The sequence below is a fragment of the Staurois parvus genome, unplaced genomic scaffold (genome assembly GCF_062004578.1).
Source record: "Staurois parvus isolate SC_StPar_1 unplaced genomic scaffold, SC_StPar_1.0 ptg001022l, whole genome shotgun sequence".
Classification (NCBI taxonomy): Eukaryota; Metazoa; Chordata; class Amphibia; order Anura; family Ranidae; genus Staurois; species Staurois parvus.
The window spans coordinates 538,959-557,983 of record NW_028318818.1 but is presented as its reverse complement, the minus strand read 5'-3'; the positions used below and the strand labels follow the sequence as shown (position 1 = coordinate 557,983).

Below are 19,025 nucleotides of genomic sequence, written 5' to 3'. Positions count from 1 at the left end.
AAAACCAGCAGCTCTCAAGAAGATACAGTAGCTCTACATGAGCATGCAATCTATTGCTGGTATGTTGTGTGTGGCTCTAAGGAAGTGACTAGCTTTGGTTATGCATTCTTTTTTCTATTTTCCTCTTTAACTCTTATTATTTATTGCTTGAGCTGCACACTGCACTGCATCAATTGTAAGATAGTGGTCTGTACATGGAGTGTCCTTTTTCACGTTTCATAAAGTTGAGAGGCATGGCTTTACGCTATAAATCTGCTTCTATCTTTGGTCTACAACTCCATGCAGAAGCTTTGTTAGAGCTGTTGTATTGCACTACCATTAACTTTTCATTTAGCCTGTGGCCCGTATTTCAGCTCAATTGCCCTATTCCAATTCCCCTGTCAACACAGTCAGTATTATGAGCCTTCTCCACCTGCAGAAAAGAATGATCGCTGCTAGCGGCTATAGCAGCCAGCAGTGATTGCTCAAAAAAAAAAACTCAGAAAGGCTGGTTGTCCTGAAGTCAGTCAATAGGTCGACTTCAGTACAACTTGCCAGCCCGTAGATAGATCAAAATTCATCTGGTTCCTGCCAAACCAGCCGAATTTTGATCCTTCTATAATTGGCTTAACAGGCAAACAAATAAACACTCACAGCAAACCTGAAGGGACTGTAAAGGTTGCCATTGCTCACCTCCTGATGAAAATGCTAGTTGCCTGACAGTCGTGGTTTTGGTCACTCATGTGGAACAAGCACACATATTAGAAGTTCTGACTTCTTTCTGCCTGCTGGTCTGTGACAGTGACTCAGAAGTTGTTGTCACCAGAGAAAGCCATTCAACTAGCATTGTCAGAAGGAACTGACAATGGCAGCCTACATAATATTCCCAGTACACGCTTACTCTATATTCCATTTCTTATGTGTAGACAAGCAACTAGAATGTATCTTGTTCTGGTCTGACTTAGTGATGTGAATTCTGATTGGCTGATATGGGATACTGCAAGGCCTGATGGTAGGTACAGTATATACTTGTTACCCACTCTGATGGAGCTGCAGTCTTCACCTACTTTGGCTGGAGTTGCAATGCTTTCTGCTAGCGTTGTGCCCCATAATTGATCCATTTATATATTGGCTTGCCTTACTTATCAATTAGAAGACATGGAACACCAGAGTGGATGGGGCCAAGCATTGACCTCCTAGAGCAGAGTTTCTCAACCAGGGTTTCTCCAGAGGTTGCTAGGGGTTCCTTAAGCGATGAGTAATTTTTGACTCTCAGATAAGTTCCCACTGACACCGTTGGTCTTTTAGCTATCTGTAAGGGTGGACACTTTCCAATGACTAAAAGTGTAAGGAACATTCTCACCACTGACCAGCACACTAATGTATCATGAGTTGTAGATATAGTAATTTGTAGCAGGGGTTCCCTGAGATCAGAAAGTTATGTCAAGGGTTCCTCTGTGTTGAAAAGGTTGAGAAAGGCTGTCCTAGAACATGTAGCTACAGTATGTGTATGTTAGGGTGCATCAGATGTTGGAGGTTGCAAATCTCTGTAAGTAACTGGGAAGCACTTTACATGGTGATGGTGGCTCATGATGAGTGAAAGACTATATGTACGCTTTAATGAAGAATTCCAGTCAACAATATCAAGATAAAAACAATTATCCCATTAAATTATAAAAACACAAAACCAACTTTTTTTGCAGTATTCCTCTTTAATCCAAAATTTACTTTTTCTGCCAGTAGATATCTTCGATCTAATGATCAGCGTCATTCAACCCACCAACTCTGAGCCAAGTTTAGCTAGGACCCAACCCATCCTGTGAATGGATAGTGAAAGGAGAATAGAACCGTGATTAGCCCATTTCTCTTTCACTCTTCTTGTCCACGTGTCAGCACATTAACTGATTGGTTCCTTGTAATGCTTTTTTCTCTGACACTCCAGCTCTGCTGTACAGGGACTGCAAAAAGCTGATAATTTTAGATATATAGAGTAAGCACACTATGTAACAAAAATGCTTTAGCATTAATATTTTATTAGACATATATGTACAATTATACAATAGATACAAATATCCAAGTATGTCATATCACATCAAGTATAATACAGCATAGGTATTCACTCCATTGTTGAATCACACCAACAAAATTACATGAATGTATATTGGTACGGTGAGCATACAGCAACATGGAATATATAGCAGCTGATGTTCAGAAATGCATTCAGGAGTTCAAGACCCAGAATAGCCACTTGAAGGCCAGGCCTATTCTGACACCTATACGTAAAAATCAGTATTTGTTTGCTAGAAAATTACTTATAACCCCACAAACATTACATATATATTTTAGTATAGGCCCTGGAGAAAAAAATGGTGGTCATTGCAATTTTTTATGTCACATGATATTTGTTCAGCGGTTTTTCAAATGCAACTTTTTTGGAAAAAGTACACTTTAATGGATTTTATTGCACAAAAACACAATATGTAGACCATTTTTTTTGGTGATCTATAAAAGATGATGTTGCACCGAGTAAATGGATACCTAACATATCAGGCTTTAAAATAGCGCGCTCGTGGAATAGCGAAACACTGTTATACTCCATAGGAGACGCTTTAACCACTTGCCGTCCGGCTGCTGTTTATAAACGGCAGGAAGGTGGCACTCCACGGGCGGGTTGCCGTTCATAAACGGCACCCGCCATTTCTAGCTGTGCGCACTCCCTGGGAGCGCGCAGCACGGCGACCCGGTGCCCGCTGTGTCCTCCGGACACAGTGGTGCACCGATAGTCGGACGGGACCTCTGTACGAAGTCCCGATCATGTGATCACTGATTGGCTAATCAGTGATCACATGCAAAGTAGTAAGCAAGATGTCACTTGTGACATCATTGCTTACTACGTGTGAAATCTGTGAATGATCACAGAGGTCACATGGTACAAGGCTATTCACAACAGCCTTGTAGCATGTGACAAGCTGTGACCAATCACAGCTCACTCAGTAGTTTTCAATGGCTGCAAGAATGCAGACAGAGAGAAAGAGAAATGATTGCTTTTATATCCTATATGGGTGTAAAAGCAATCAGTGTAAAAAAAAAAATCTTCATCACCCCCCACAAGTAGTACAGTGTCACCATGGTGACACTGTACTGCTAGGGTGACAGTATGTTAAAAAAAAAAAAACATAAATAATAATATAAAAAAATTAAATAAAAATGTAAAAAAAATGTTTAAAAATTATAATTTTTGGTTATAAACTAATTTGGCTTATTTTTTTTTTACTAAAAAGATAACGGAATACATTTTGGCCAAGATTTATGATGAAAGATTATTTATTTGCAAAATTGTATAGGAAAAACACTTTTTTTCAAAATTTTTTGACTTTTCCATTTACATAGCAAAAAAAATAAAAATCCCAGCGGTGAATAAATACCACCAAAATAAAGCTTTATCTGTCTCAAAAAATGGTAAAAAATTCATATGGTTACAGTGTTGCATGACCGCACAATTGTCATTCAAAGTGTGATAGCGCTGAAAGCTGAAAATTGCCCTGGACAGGAAGGGGGTGAAAGTGTCCGGACTGGAAGTGGTTAAAAATGTTTACGGGTTACAGTTTACAAGGGAGCCCTAACACTAGAATTATTACGCTTGCTATAACATTCGTGGTGATACCTCACATGTGTGGTGGGAACACCATTTACATATACGTGCGCAACTTACATATGCGTTCTCCTCTGCGTGCAAGCATGGGATGGCAGGGGTGCTTTGAAAAAAAAATGTTATCTCTTTTACTATTTTTTTAATTTTTATACTGTCCGTTTAATTTTCTCTTTGGCCACTTTTTTTCCTAACACAAAAGAAATGTAAACATCCTTGTGATAGAAATAAAGCATGACAAGTCCTCTTTATGGAGACATTCGGGATCCATAAGACCCCAGATCTCTCCTCTACCCTGGAAAGCATGAGATAAAAAAAACCAAAACATTGATTTTGAAAAAAAAATGGCAGCGTTTACATCTGCCTTGACCGGAAGTGCCGAAATGACATTCATTCTGTTTTCTAGACCATAGAGATGACAAGAGACCTTCCGGTCCCCGCTCCGCGATCAGGTGGTGTAACCGCTGGATTGGATACTGGGCTCTCCAATTGCATTGGAGAGCCTGTAATAGCACCAGTAGGTAGCGAAAGGGGGGGTGAGCCCTCCCACCATCTGTAAAAGCAATGCAGCAGCTGTTTAGCAGCTAGGATTGCTTCTACTTCTACAGCATTGCTGGCTGAAAAAAACAATACTGGCTTATTTCTGACAGCTGCAGCCATAACCCCGGAGTAACCGCTTGAAGTCAAGTGCGTACATGTACATGATTTGGGGGCAAGTGGACAGAACTCCAAGGAGGTTCTTGAGAGGTGATTCCTACATCTCCAAATTGTTGTTTTTTCCTCCTTCTCCTCTTCCTGTTGCCCAGGGCAGGGACGGACTGACAACTCATGGGGCCCCCGGGCAATAGGGGATCATGGGGCCCCTGTGTCCTTGCCCAAACTCAAAAAAGCCTATGAAAAAGGTACCAGGGGCATCTCATGGGGCCCCTTACTGACCCCGGGCCCTTGGGCAGTACTCAAGTTTCCAAATGGTCAGTCCGCCCCTGGCCCAGGGTCTGGCTCAGCTATCCTTTGCATTACTTCATTCTGGGTACTGAACTCCTGTATGTATTTCTGAACATCAGCTGCTATATGTTCTATGTGTTGCTCACCATACCTATATACATGCATATATATTTGTTGGTGGGATTCAACAGTAGACAGGATACCTCTGCTGTTGTATGCTTGATGTGATGGAACATACATTGGATATTTGTACTTATTGTGTAATTGCATGTACAGTATATGCCTTGTACAACTTGAATGCTAAAGCATTTTTGCTATGTAGTGTGCTTACTCTATATATTTCAATGTATCAGCTTGTTGAAGTCCCTTTACAGCAGAGCTGGAGTGTCAAAGGAAGGAGCAGCACAAGGAAGAAATCGGTTCATTATTTGAACCTGTTGTATAATTGTATGTACAGTATATGCCGAATACAACTTTAATTCTTAAGCATTTCTTTATGTGCTGTGCCTACGCTATAGATTTAAAATGATTGACTGATACACTGTGGAGACCTCAAAAACAATCTATTGTTGGTTGCTGGATGGTGTGGATTATAGTGGTGTGCAGACCTTTCTTTGCTAATTATTTGCATTTACTGCAAGAAGTTGATACCAAGATACGTACACTACTTGTATTTAAAAATTACATTTACTAATGTATTCATGAACACAGAGTTGCATTATTTTGTGTCTTTTTTTATCTCCATAGACTCCAGCTTTAAGGCACCAATTGGCATTTAAAGATGGCCATCTGATCTTAAAGGATAATTTCACCTTTGGAACATGTTACATGTTGCACCCACTTTTAGGGTGAAACATGTCACACGTTCCCATAGCCACAGCAGCGTCCGCTGCCTCCCCCTCCTTCTGACAGATAATACGGGGAGGGCTCCGCCCACAGGGCCACGTCATTTATTCACAGTTCTTTCTGCTGTTCAGTAACTGTTTGCCTATACAGGAAGTACGAGCAGACAGCTGACCGAGAGTCTGCAGGAGCCTGGCATTGCACCCATGATCTGCTGATCACGGATGCAATGCTTTACAGGCTGCAGGGTAAAAAAAATTATCAATGCATATTTTTGCCTGCGAAGAGATGTACATTTATTATTTTTTTAATAAAAGGTGAACTTATTCTTCAAAAGGATAAGTTCACTTTTTGGAAAAAAACAATAAATGCACATTTTTTGCAGGTAAAAAAATGTGCTATTATTATTTTTGTCTGCAGGAACTTGGAAAGCTTTGCACCAGCGATCGATAGATCGCTGTGAATGTGAATGAGTGCCTACAAGTCCCGGCAGCCTAACTGGCTGTCGGCTTGTAGTTTTCAATGAACTACCATGGCACTGTGGAGCTGCATGGTAGTTCATTGAAGCTCCCTGTCAGAATATCTGCATGCTCGTACATCCCATACAGCTAGCAGATATTCTGACAGGTCTGCAGGAGACCTGCATGGCATCAGATATCTACCGATCGCTGGTGCAATGTTTTCCTGGCTCTTGCAGACAAAAATAAATGCACATTTTTGTACCTGCAAAAAAATTAGCATTTTTTATTTTTGTCCAAAAAGCGAACTTCTCCTTTAAAGAATAAGTTCACCTTGTATTAAAAAAATAAAGGTACATCTTTTCGCAGGCAAAAATATGCATTGATTATTTTTTTACACTGCAGCCTGTAAAGCATTGCATCTGCGATCAGCAGATCATGGGTGCAATGCCAGGCTCCTGCAGACTCTCGGTCAGCTGTCTGCCCGTACATCCTGTATGGGCAAACAGTTACTGAATGGCAGAAAGAGTCAATGAACCACAAGAGGGCTCACCAACACTTTTGGAACTCAAAAAAGCCGTCTGCTGCAGCGATTGGTACTAGTAGCTCATTAATTCACAGAATTCTGTGAATGAATGACAAGGCCATGTGGGTGGAGTGGGGATCCCCTCCCGCTGTCATACATGGTTGAGGGGAGTGCGGACAGCTGCTATACTGTAACATGTTACACCCTAAATACAAATGTAACATGTACCATGTTACAAAGGTGAACATGGCCTACAAAGACTTTAGAAGAATCAGACAGGGGTCAGCAAGGTTGTGTTCACCTACTGTTCCCCTTGGCTGGTAGATATCAAACAGAAAAGATCCATGTCATTATTTGGTTTGTCCATTTACTTGCTATTGCTCCTCTGAGGACAATGGAACCAGGAGTGTCTGTAGACTGTTCTTGCACATACTCAGACTACACAAAAATGTACAACTATCATATGCACACACTTGTGTTAACAAAAAAACAAAGTGGTTGAATCATTTTTGAATGTCCAACCAAAAACCTCTATAATTATCAATAAACATTTTTCTGTATGACAAACTACTTTCCTGTAGGCTAAGAAAACATGAATTGTACTTACGATGTGCGATTTGGTGCAGAGCTGCGAAGGTTCTGTTGTGTTCAGTATATGTGATGTCCAATAAGACCATCTCCTTTTTATATGGTTAGGTTGCACAACACCTATACCTGGAGGGGAAAAGGCATCAATTCTGACACACATTATTGATGGTTTCTTATTTCCACCTGCAGCCACATATACCTCTTCACAAGCGGTTTCACCATTCTACATACTAGGGCCAATTTAGAAATTAGCCAATTAACCTACCAGCATGCCTTTGGAATGTGAATATACAGGCTAGGCTAATATATACCAGGGCCAATTTAGATATGAACCACTTAACCTAAGTGCATGCCTTTAGGTTGTGTCTTTGGAATGGGAAAATGCTGGTTAATTGCCTCCTGGCTTAAACCAGCCATGATATATCCAATATAAACACCTGTAATAAAAAATATTACTTAATGTTGCAGATAGTTATGAAGAGCTGGCCCACCACAGCAGGAGTGATAAATTAGGGAACATTGGGAATGTAGATTTAAAAAATGTAGTCAACCATAGATGATTTACTGATTCTGCTTGGGTAGATAATGGGAATCTGTACAGTCCAAGTAGGTGTAGAAACTGGGAAGCTTAGAGCCAGGTACTCCAATGTTTCCTTGTAACCCTAGCAAAGTTCCTTGTTACACAACCAACGGCCTAAGAGATTTTTGCTATTCAGCATTGGGGGCAGAGTACACTTGAAAGTTGGGACCACAAGGCACCTGGTGGTCGTGTTCTACATGCCTTGTACCAGCTGAGCTTGGCAATGTCCTCCTGAGCTTGCTTGCAGAGCCATGAACAGACTGCATGCTGAAGCATCAATCAAGTCAAGTACCACAATATCTGTTTCTTTATACATGCCATGTACTAAACACTCAGCCATTAGACTGAATATTCAATCATCTGAAGACAGCTCATCAATTTTTAGGCAAGTTTCCTTCTAGTCTTAATTTGATGCCCAGTCTGAAGTCTTGGTATGTGTAAGAAAGCTCGGAGTCACAGTGTGGGCTTATTTGTGTACTCATCGCTGGAATTTGTGGCCAGCATGTGAAGAAGAGAGGCAGCACCATCTAAGTTCAGCATGTTAAAATATTTATTAAATCGAAAGTAAGCGACTCAAATGTATTGATATAAAGTGCTTGTCATGTGCAAATCATCGGCTGTTTTGTGGGCTGTATGTCCTTTCAAAGTGTCCATTCGGCATCTTGGGGCAGCGCTGGTGGCTCCCAGCCACTCCTTTGAACATGACCAAGCAGAACCTGCCCCACCATTGAAACCAGGTGAGGAGAGTTGGTACCCACCAATCTTTTGCATCTATCACCCTCAAAAACAAGGGCACATCAGAGTAGTTTTTGATTCTAGTGCTCAGTATGACAGCATCGCATTGAATGACGTACTTAGCGGCACTGATTTGAATCATACGTTGTTGAGGGTCCTAATACATTTCCACAAAGAGAAAGTTGCGGTTACTACAGATGTGCAGCAAATGTTTTACTATTTCATGGTTAAAGAAGATCACCACAACTACTTGAGGTTCTTATGGTTTCAAGACAATGGCCTTGACAAACAAATTGCAGAGTTCAGGATGAAAGTATATGTCTTTGGAAATAGTCCCTCCTCTTCCATAGCCATTTATGATCTAAAACAAATAGCAAAACAGGGAGCAAGTGAGTATTGAGAAGATATTAAACAGTTCATTTTAAGAGATTTCTACATAGATACAGTTGCAAGAAAAAGTATGTGAACCCCTTGGGATTACATGGAGTTTTGCATGAATTGGGCATAAAATGTGCTCTAAACGTCATTTAAGTCACAACAATAGAAGAACACAGTCTGCTGAACATAATACTACACAAACATTAGATGTTGCCATGGTTTAATTGCACATAACATGTAAACATTCACAGTGCAGGGAGGAAAAAGTATGTGAACCTTTGGACTTAATAACTGGTTGACCCTCCTTTGGCGGCAATAACCTCAACCAAACGTTTCCTGTAGTTGCAGATCAGACCTGCACAACGATCTGGAGTAATTTTGGACCACTCCTCTTCACAAAACTTTCAGTGTAGCAATATTCTTGGGATGTCTGGTGTGAATCGCTCTCTTAAGGTCATGCCACAGCATTTCAATCGGGTTGAGGTCAGGACTCTGACTGGGCCACTCCAGAAGGCGTATTCTGTGCTGTTGCAGCCATTGTTTTGTTGAATTACTTGTATGCTTTGGGTCATTGTCCTGTTGCATTACCCATCCTCTGCGGAGCTTCAGTTGGCGGACAGATGGTCGTACGTTTTCCTGCAAAATGTCTTGATAAACTCTGGAATTCATTTTCCCATCAATGACAACAATCCGTCCAGGCCCTGAGGCAGCAAAGCAGCCCCAAACCATGATGCTCCCTCCGCCATGTTTCACAGTGGGGATGAGGTTTTGATGTTGGTGTGCTGTGCCTTTTTTTCTCCACACATAGTGTTGTGTGTTCTTCCCAAACAACTCAATCTTGGTTTCATCTGTCCACAGTATATTTTGCCAGTAGTGCTGTGGAACATCCAGGTGGTCTTTTGCAAACTTCAAACGCTACAATATTCTTTTTGGACAGCAATGGCTTCCTCCGTGGTGTCCTCCCATGTACTCCATTCTTGTTTAATGTTTTCTTTATTGTAGATGTGTCAACAAAAATGTTAGCATGTGCCAGAGATTTCTGTAGGTCTTTAGCTGACACTCTGGGATTCTTCTTTACCTCATGCAGCATTCTGCGCTGTGCTCTTGCAGTCATTTTTACAGGACGACCACGCCTAGGGAGAGTAGCAACAGTGCTAAACTTTCTCCATTTGTAGACAGTCTGTCTTACCGTGGACACATGAACATCAAGGCTTTTGGAGATACTTTTGTAACCCTTTCCAGCTTCATGCAAGTTAACAATTCTTGATCGTAGGTCTTCTGAGAGCTCTTTTCTGCGAGGCATGGTTCACATCAGACAGTGCTTCTTGAAACCAGTAAACCCAAAACAGGTGTGTATTTTAAGGGCAGGACAGCTGTCAACAACACATCCAATATCATCACACTGATTGGAGTCAAGGTTGGCTCACTCCTGGCTCCAATTAGCTCTGGGAGAAGTCATTAAGCTAGGGCCTCACATACTTTTTCCTCCCTGCACTGTGAATGTTTACATGTTATGTGCAATTAAACCATGGCAACATCTATTGTTTGTGTAGTATTATGTTCAGCAGACTGTGTTCTTATATTGTTGTGACTTAGATGACGTTCAAATCACATTTTATGCCCAAATCATGCAAAACTCCACGTAATCCCGAGGGGTTCACATACTTTTTCTTGCAACTGTATAATGATTTTCTGTAATGGTTTTACATGAAATTTATTCATATTTCTGTATATTTTTCTCGAAATGTTGTGAATTTGATATATCATACTTCAAAGATCTAGAAAATATATATTATGGACAGCTGAATCTACAAATAAAGGTCAGCAAAAAAAAAAAAAAAACCCGGCATGGGGTTCCCCCTCCCATCCATACCAAGCCCTTCGGATCTGGTTCGGATTTTGAAGGGAAGCCCCACGCCAAAATTAATTTTTAAAAAATGGCAAAAATGGGTCAACCCCCAAAATCCATACCAGACCCTTATCCGAGCATGCAGCCCAGCAGGTCAGGAAAGGGGGTGGGGGGGGGGGGAATGAGTGAGCACCCCCCTCCCGGACCATACCAGGCCACATGCCCTCAACATGGGGGAGTGCTTTGGGGTGGGGGGGCTCCCTTCCCCAAAGCACCTTGTCCCCATTTTGATGGGGACAAAGTCCTCTTCCCCACAACCCTGGGCTGTGGTTGTCTGGGTCTGCGGGCGGGGGGGGGGGCTTATCAGAGTCTGGAAGCCCCCTTTAGCAAGGGGGGCCCCAGATCCCCCCCCCTTGTGAATGAGTATGGGGTACATGGTACCGCTACATGGTACCGCTACTCATTCACCAAATCGTGTAGTGTGACAAGTCCTTTATTAAAAGAAAAAACTAAAAGAATGTCCCTCGCAGTAGATCCAACATCAATCATGATGCCGCTGCTGCAAACCTGAAAAAAGAAAAAAAAAAGAAAGAAGGCTCCGCTCCCGCCGCAGGCTCCCGGCCGTCTGCCTCTCCGCTGGCTTGACAGTTCTTAAATATGTAAGGGGTAGGGCCACCTGGGGACATCACACATGTGACCCCACACCATGTGCCATCAATATCATCACATGGGGTGGGGTCACTCGGTTACCCTTGTTACACCTTGCTAGTGCCAAGAAAATCTCCCCCACACCATTACACCACCACCAGTCTGAACCGTCGATACAAGGCAGGATGGATCCATGCTTTCATGTTGCTTATGCCAAATTCTGACGCTACCATCTAAATGTAGCAGCAACAAGTCTGCCCATTTTCCTCTGATATAGAGTCATTTTCATCCACACAACTGGATATTTTCTCTTTTTCAGACCATTCTCTGTAAACCCTAGAGATGGTTGTGTATGAATATCCCAGTAGATCAGCAGTTTTTGAATTATTCAGACCAGCCCATCTGGCACCATCAATATGCCATGTTCAAAGTCACCTAAATCCCCTTTCTTCCCTATTCTGATGCTCGGTTTGTACTTCAGCAAGTCTTCACCACATCTAGATGCCTAAATGCATTGAGTTGCTGCCATGTGATTGGCTGATTAGCAATTTTTGTTATCAAGCTATTATTATAATACAGGATTTATATAGCGCCAACAGTTTCCTCAGCGCTTTACAATATAACAGGAGACAATACAGTTCAATACAAGAGGGTTAGGAGGGCCCTGCTACAATCTAAGAGGGAGGGGCTAGTGGTACAAAACATTGTAACTGTGGGGGATGGACTGGTATGAGGAGTAGAAGATTCCATTATTAGCTGAAGGCAGGATAGGCTTCCCTGAAGAGGCATTTTCAGAGATTGCCTAAAAGTGAGCAGAGTAGTCGTTAGTGTGATAAATTGGGGTAGAGAGTTCCAGAGGATGGGGGAAGCTCTGGAGACAAGCATGGGAGGAGACAAGGGAGCTAGAGAGTAGGAGGTCGTGCAAGGAGCAGAGAGTACGGTTTGGGTGATATTTGGAGACAAGATTGGTGATGTAATTGGGGGCAGCATTATAAATGGCTTTATATGTTGTTAATGTTTTGAATTTTATTTGCTGGGCAACAGGAAGCCATTGGCAGAGAGGGATGGAGGACACTGGGTGGAGACCAGGAGGGTTTGGCAGAGAGGGATGGAGGACACTGGGTGGAGACCAGGAGGGTTTGGCAGAGAGGGATGGAGGCCAGTGGAGGGATTGGCAGAGAGGGGTGGCAGATACAGAACAGTTAGTAAGGTGGATGAGTCTGGCAGCAGCATTCATGATAGACTGAAGAGGGGATAGCCTGCGATGAGGTCGGCCAATGAGGAGGGAGTTACAATAGTCAAGGCAAGATATAACAAGGGAGTGAATAAGTTGCTTAGTGGTTTCCAAGGTTAGGAACGGGAGTATCTTGGAGATGCTGCGGAGGTGAAGTCGACAAGATTTGGACAGTGATTGGATTTGGGGCTGAAAGGACAGATGGGAGTCTAGGATTACACCTAGTACCCTGGCATGAGGGGAGGGAATGATGATTGTGTTATTGATCTTGATGAAGAAGTCAGGGGAGGGGGCACGGGCTGGGGGGGGGGGGAGGGAATAGTATGAGCTCAGTTTTGGAAAGATTGAGTTTGATGAAGTGGAGAGATATCCATGCCGATATGTCACTTAGTAGGTTAGTAAGGCAAGAGGAGACTGCAGGGGTGAGGTACAGAAAGATTTGTGTATCATCAGCATAGACATAGTACCTAAAGCCAATTAAACAGGTGGACCTAATAAAGTGGCTGGTGAGCTGACGCCTGCCTGTGTGAGCCCAAAACATTACAGTGTGGCCCTATTTACAGCTAAGAGTCCTGTCTGGGACTGCAGGGGGAAGATGAGCTAGGTGATCAGCACAGCGCTTTTATGAAAATACAGAAAAGCCTCCTGTGCCCACCAGGTGTGGCTGAACTGCAGCACACATAATAGGTTGGCAGGGAAGCATGCAATCTACTTCTGGGATGCTTTGCGGGTCCAGATTTCCCATCAGGCACTGTAGGTATGTGTGCACAGGAGCCCTTTATAGAGGGGCATCCATGGGGGGGGGGGGGGGGGTATGGGCGGACGCTTGCCCACAGCATAACCCGACAGGAAGAAGTCAGCCTGTGCATTCTCAATCCCAGTGGCTGTAGCCACCAGGGGCAGACTGACAACTCATGGGGCCCCCAGGCAATAGGGGATCATGGGGCCCCCCCTGTGTCCTTGCCCAAACTCAAAAAGCCTATAAAAAAAAAAAAAAAAAAAAAAAACACCAGGGGCATCTCATGGGGCCCCCTACTGACCCTGGGCCCTCAGGCAGTGCCTGATTTTCCAAATGGTCAGTCCACCCCTGAACTGTATATGCCCCCTTCTGTTGTCATGTCTGTATGGCATATGGACCTGACAGTAAAATCATCAAAGGAACTGACCCATCTCCAGAAGAAGAAGTACAAATGGCACAATTTCAGACTTTGAATTTTAAAATTTGACAAGGCTCCAAAATTCCTTTAAAACCACCAAACATAGCAGTGGATCTGGAGGTACTAAATATATCATCCACATAGGGAGACAATTTATGCCAAGTAGGGCCCACTAGGAGACAGGAATATATTCAGGTTCCATCTAATTTTAGAAAGCAATACCTCTAACCACTTGTCTACTGGGCACTTTTACCCCCTTCCTGCCCAGTTTTTGGTGCTGTTACACTTTGAATGACAATTACACAGTCATGCAACATTGTACCCATATGACATTTAGCATTTTTTCGGTGAGATTTAATCAGCACTGATGTTTGTAGACCATAAACAAACCAAAAAAGTATTTCTAATATTAGACAAACAGGTAATTTCTCCTTCACTGATGTGGTTGCACCGGTGGGCATTGACGAGGCACAGATAAGCAGTGCAGATCTACTGACATTTGCCAGTTATCAGCAATACTTCCTTTGCACTGACAGCATGAGGAAAGTGCTGCCAATAACTGGCAACTGTATTTACTTTGATCTGCTGTGTTGTTGGACATAGCTGATCACTTGGTAAAAGGCTGCTGTGATTGGCCTTTTAACTACTCATGTAATCAGCTGTATCCATAGGACATAGCAATCACTGAGCAGCAGGTGTGCACCATGTTTTAGGAGAAGGTTATGGCACCCTTCCAGAACTGGACAAGTGTGCTGTAGCCATCTTTCTGCTATACTGCAGTTGTAAAGTAGTTAAGTAAATAAAAAGTGATGGGGCAACCCTGCCTAGTTCCATGTTTAATACTAAGAGGCTTTGAGAGGGTACTGATAAATGTAAGCCTAGCAGGAGGGAGCTCTGTAGACACAAAGGATTGGGGTTAATAAGTTAGAACTTGGAGTTTTAGAGAAAAAATAAAGTGTTGTGTCAACACCCTAGCATCGGCTGACAGCAGGTGCACCTGGGGTAAACCCCCCACATTAGATAGAAGGCCCTAACCCCTGGCTTCTTGCCCCTTAATGAAGCCACCATTACCTTTGCCAACATCCAGAATTAAGATATCAGCAACAGTTTACACACTGTTGCATCTCTACCATCTTTGATGACAGTCATAGGCCAAAAAGAGTGGCCTCTGAAGGTATGCTACTGTTCCAGAAGTTAAATAAGCGGCTAAAAAAAGGCAAAAAGTTTACTCCAAGTACCGGAGTCTGTTTGGACCTACGCTCTTACCCATAGGGAGGGTATTAAATGTTTCTTCCCATGCGATTTCCAATAATACTATCACATTAGGAAGTAGCTCCAGATATTGCACTTTGCTAAACATTTCTGAGTATTCCTCTGCACAGCCTCTTTCTGAACCATCCCAGACCAAATGTCCTCAAGATTTGGGGGTTTTGATTCCTTGACAGGGGAACCCCTGAGCCAGCTTTATAAAGTGGCAGGGATAGGGATGATATTGTCCAAATATGATAATTAAGGAATATTGTTGTACCATTCCATTCTCTGCCCATGTGACCCAGTCATGCAAGTAAATGGGCCATGTTCATCCATGCTGAATTCCACAAACGGTCAGTCAAATGTCTGAACACCAGCATGGGTCCCAAATACTGATCACATTCCCCTACTGCTGCTAAAAAAGACTTGAGCACAGTGTCATGAGGGCAGTGGATAACCACCAAGTGCAAATTTGCTTGCTATGCATGGGGGGGGGGGGGGGGGGTAAATATGTGCCCCATAGGCCAGAGTGCCACCAAAACTCACTCTAATTTACTAGACTGAGATAATAATATGGGCCAAGCCATGTCACAACACATTCAAACTACAATTACAGCCATTTGCCAAGTTCTCATTTCAGTACTGATGAGTAAATACCTGTAGCTTAGGAGTCAGGTCTGCATTAAGAAGGACATACATACAATGTGCGGTTGGATTAAGCATCTGACACCTGAAGATTTGTCAGTAGTAGAGAAAGTTAGTGCTGGAAGGACAGAATTACCAGCTTCTTTAAAAAGGGACTCCTTGACTACACTAGCAGGGTAGGGTGGAATTTTTCTATACAATCAGTAACTGCACTGAAAGTCACAAAACTAAACTTTGTAGTCTAATGAAGCCGTGTTGTCTCCCACTTTTAATAAAGAATTCCACATGAATTGCAATTTCAAAGCATATTTATTAAACAGAATTCAGGTACAAATTGAAGTCACCACTTTCTCAGACTGCCAATGTTTCCATTTTGAAGTAAACCTTTAGCATGAACTAGGGCATTATTCATACTGGGCAAAGTGATGGATTTTTCACAGACAGGACTTGGAAGTAGATCGCACTTTCCATTCCTGCTCTCCTCTTACTAGGATACCTGGTACATGCAGCTATGAAGTTAGGACATTTGCCTCATGCATCCCGACAGCAAAAGAGTGCTTGATGCCCAGGTGAGCAAATGCCAAAAACAAGAATTTACCACAGCTCTGAACAAGTTTTAGAAAGTCAGGATGTACACAGGAAACAAATGATATGGCAGCAGAGCATTGATCACAGGAAAAGCCAAGTAGAACCTGCCCAAAGCCTCTTCTGTGAAAGCCTTCCATTGCCCAGTAAGAAAAGAAAAAAGAAGTACAGGTTCATTGAGTGCCTGAAGCCATATAAACATTGGAAAGCCAGACTAGTTTACTGCAGGTGGCAGGGGATTATCAGTAGGTGGATTAGGGTCATCAAGAACTCTCATGTCCCGGCAATGTAATACAGGATCTTTTCCCAAGCACATCTGGTAGACGTAGATATAGACACTTTTGTGTGGCTGCACAGTGACTGATATGGTTTCATCAACTTCAGTAGTCTCATTCCAATCCTCCTTTTCAGTGTTTGTACTACATCCACCATATTCAGTTGAAAGGGAAAACTGGGCCTTCACAAGCAAAGCACTCAAGTCTCCTTTCTCAGCCGCGACACTTGTTGACACATTCCAGTTGTCTTCTATACTGGAAGTCTTCTTCTTATCAAAGCCAACCTTCCTGGTGACCTGATCCTGCCAGTCAATGGAGGCATCAGAGTCATTGACTCTAGTCTTAATGCACACCCATTCACCAAAAGAGGGGCCCTTGTCAACAGCCAGACCTCCAGGCAGAAAGCTGTGGATGCTGGGATGGAATGAGAAGGTTATAGCATTCTCATTTTTGCTGAAGTCAATACATCTTGTGTACTTAATCCCCCCCCACTGGTCCTCAGGATTTACAAAATAGCAGGCATTTTTCAAACCAAAATAGTAAAGCCCTTTGCTGCATTCTGGGTGTAGCGCGAATTCTTCACCCCCTTCATCTGTGTTAATGTTCTTTGTCTTACGATAGACCCCTCGCTCCTGAAAAATTATATAGAAGTGTCCAAAAGTCGAACAATAATGACTGCCCCCTTGACAGTTGGGATGTAGGGGATAAGCAGTTGCACCTTCAGCGGAGTTCATTTTTGAAACTCGACGGTAGTAGTCTGACTGGATGATGTAGAAGTGGTCATCTTCACAGGCGAAGTAATGATCTCCATTCCTGCAGGATGGGTGCAAGCCGTAGAGCACCAGATCTTTCCCAGAATTAAAGTTTGTTGATCTCATGTAACAACCAAGGTCTGGCCTGACTATATAGCAATACTTGTCCACGCCACAAAAATCTGCTTTGCTGTTGCTCTTTGGGACAATCATAGCCAAGCTGCTGGAAGAAGAAAAGAAATAAGACAAAATGAACCCATTAACTAGTTAAGCTGTATAGATTTTACAGAGGCTCTACATTCTTGCAAGTCAAAAAGCAAAACTGTATTTTACTACAACTCTGGTTACAGAGAACTGGGTGGGAAAGGTGGAGGGGAGCATATACCCCCCCAGACCATTATAGTATGTTAGCCTAGTAGTCCCAAGTAGTGATATCACCCATTTCCTTAGAGCAGTGGTTCTCAACCTGTGGGTTGCGACCCCTTTGGGGGTTGAACAACCCTTTCACAGGGGTCCCCTAAGACCATCAGAAAACACATTTCCAATGTGTAAAGAGCAGCTACTGTGTTGAAAGCAGCAGTATTGGAAGAAAGACACTCATGAATTATAATTACTGGGTAAATAATTTTATGGTTGGGGGTCACCACAACATGAGGAACTGTATTAAAGGGTCACGGCATTAGGAAGGTTGAGAACGCCTGCCTTAGAGGGAGCCCCCAGTCAGTGACAGCAGCTAAGAATTCTATAGCCATACATTGCTTGTTCAGACCCATCAGCCTAGGGCAGGGGAATGCTTCCATGACCAACTTCATTAGTTCTAAAGTGTCATAACTGACTGGAGAGGGATTCATAGGAAGGGAATACAAATGTTTTAACAAACATTATGACTGGAACAATTAGGAGTCCATTTTTCCTCCCAGAACTATGGTGATATTCAGCTTATTTCACACTTGCAGTTTACATTTCATTCCCTAAATCCATTTAGCATATCTTCATGAAAGATGTGTTACAGTAAGCCATTTGTGCATTACTTTATAGAACATGCAACCCAGGCCATGGCAATGTGTGTGGTTTTTGAAATTTGTGCCAAATAGTGTCAGTTTTAAACTTTAATGAGTAGATCTCCAGTCATAAAACAATCCCCATATCCAGTGTGCTTTTTGTTTTAGATGTATGCCGACATGCTTTGTGCCTGAAAGTGTTCCTATTGTAGCACCATCTAGTGTAGATAGTTTGTCAAGTATAGTTAGAGGCTTGCTAGAAGCTTGGGTGTGAGCGAGTTACTTCAGGTTAGGCTGGAGGGCTCTACAGGTCAGTCACCTGGTACCTTCCTCTGTTGTAGAAGCTTCTAGAGGTTAGTAGGCAGAGGCGAGGGGCTGACCTGCTTATTTATGGGAGTCTTACCAATCCCAGGCCGGAGGCTTTGCATTGGGGCAGACTGACCCATAAATAGAACCTGGCAAGGAGAGCCAAGTGGAAAATGGAGGACTGAAGTGCTGCGTAGCCTGGGAGGGGGCCCCAGGGAAGGGGGAGCTCTGCCTCCAGGCTGAAGGAGGGTGCTCCACTGCCCAGTAATCAACCAGGGAAGGACAGCCTGCAAAACACAACACCACCACCCAACCTAGCTGCAGGCCAAACTATAAATCAGTGCTGCATCACATCACTAGGCAGGGAATAAAAGTTAAAACCCACCATTACTGACACTATGAACTGCATGTTGCCTGGCTGTCACTCATTCAATCCCTTCTGTACTCGGTCAGAGCATGTCAGACCAGGAACAAGCATGAAAACCAGAAGAGCTCCCTTTTAGGACTTACCAATCCACAGGCTGTTCTCAGTCAGTGGTGCAGAGAATACAGCCATCACAATGCCAGGCAACTGGGATTGTCAGAAGCTCAGCACTGGCAACCTACACATTCTTCCTAGTGCAGGCTTCCTTTTTGTTCTT

General features: G+C 43.0%; 1 protein-coding gene across 1 annotated transcript; it reads right to left on the bottom strand.

Moving 5' to 3' along the window:
* Positions 1–15,755: 15,755 nt before the first annotated feature.
* On the bottom strand, positions 15,756–17,296 carry LOC149441151 (uncharacterized). The gene has a single exon (XM_089657706.1). It carries the CDS (start codon positions 17,288–17,290, stop codon positions 16,265–16,267), a length of 1,026 nt encoding a protein of 341 aa, XP_089513832.1. The 5' UTR covers positions 17,291–17,296; the 3' UTR covers positions 15,756–16,264.
* Between the last annotated feature and the right edge of the window lie 1,729 nt (positions 17,297–19,025).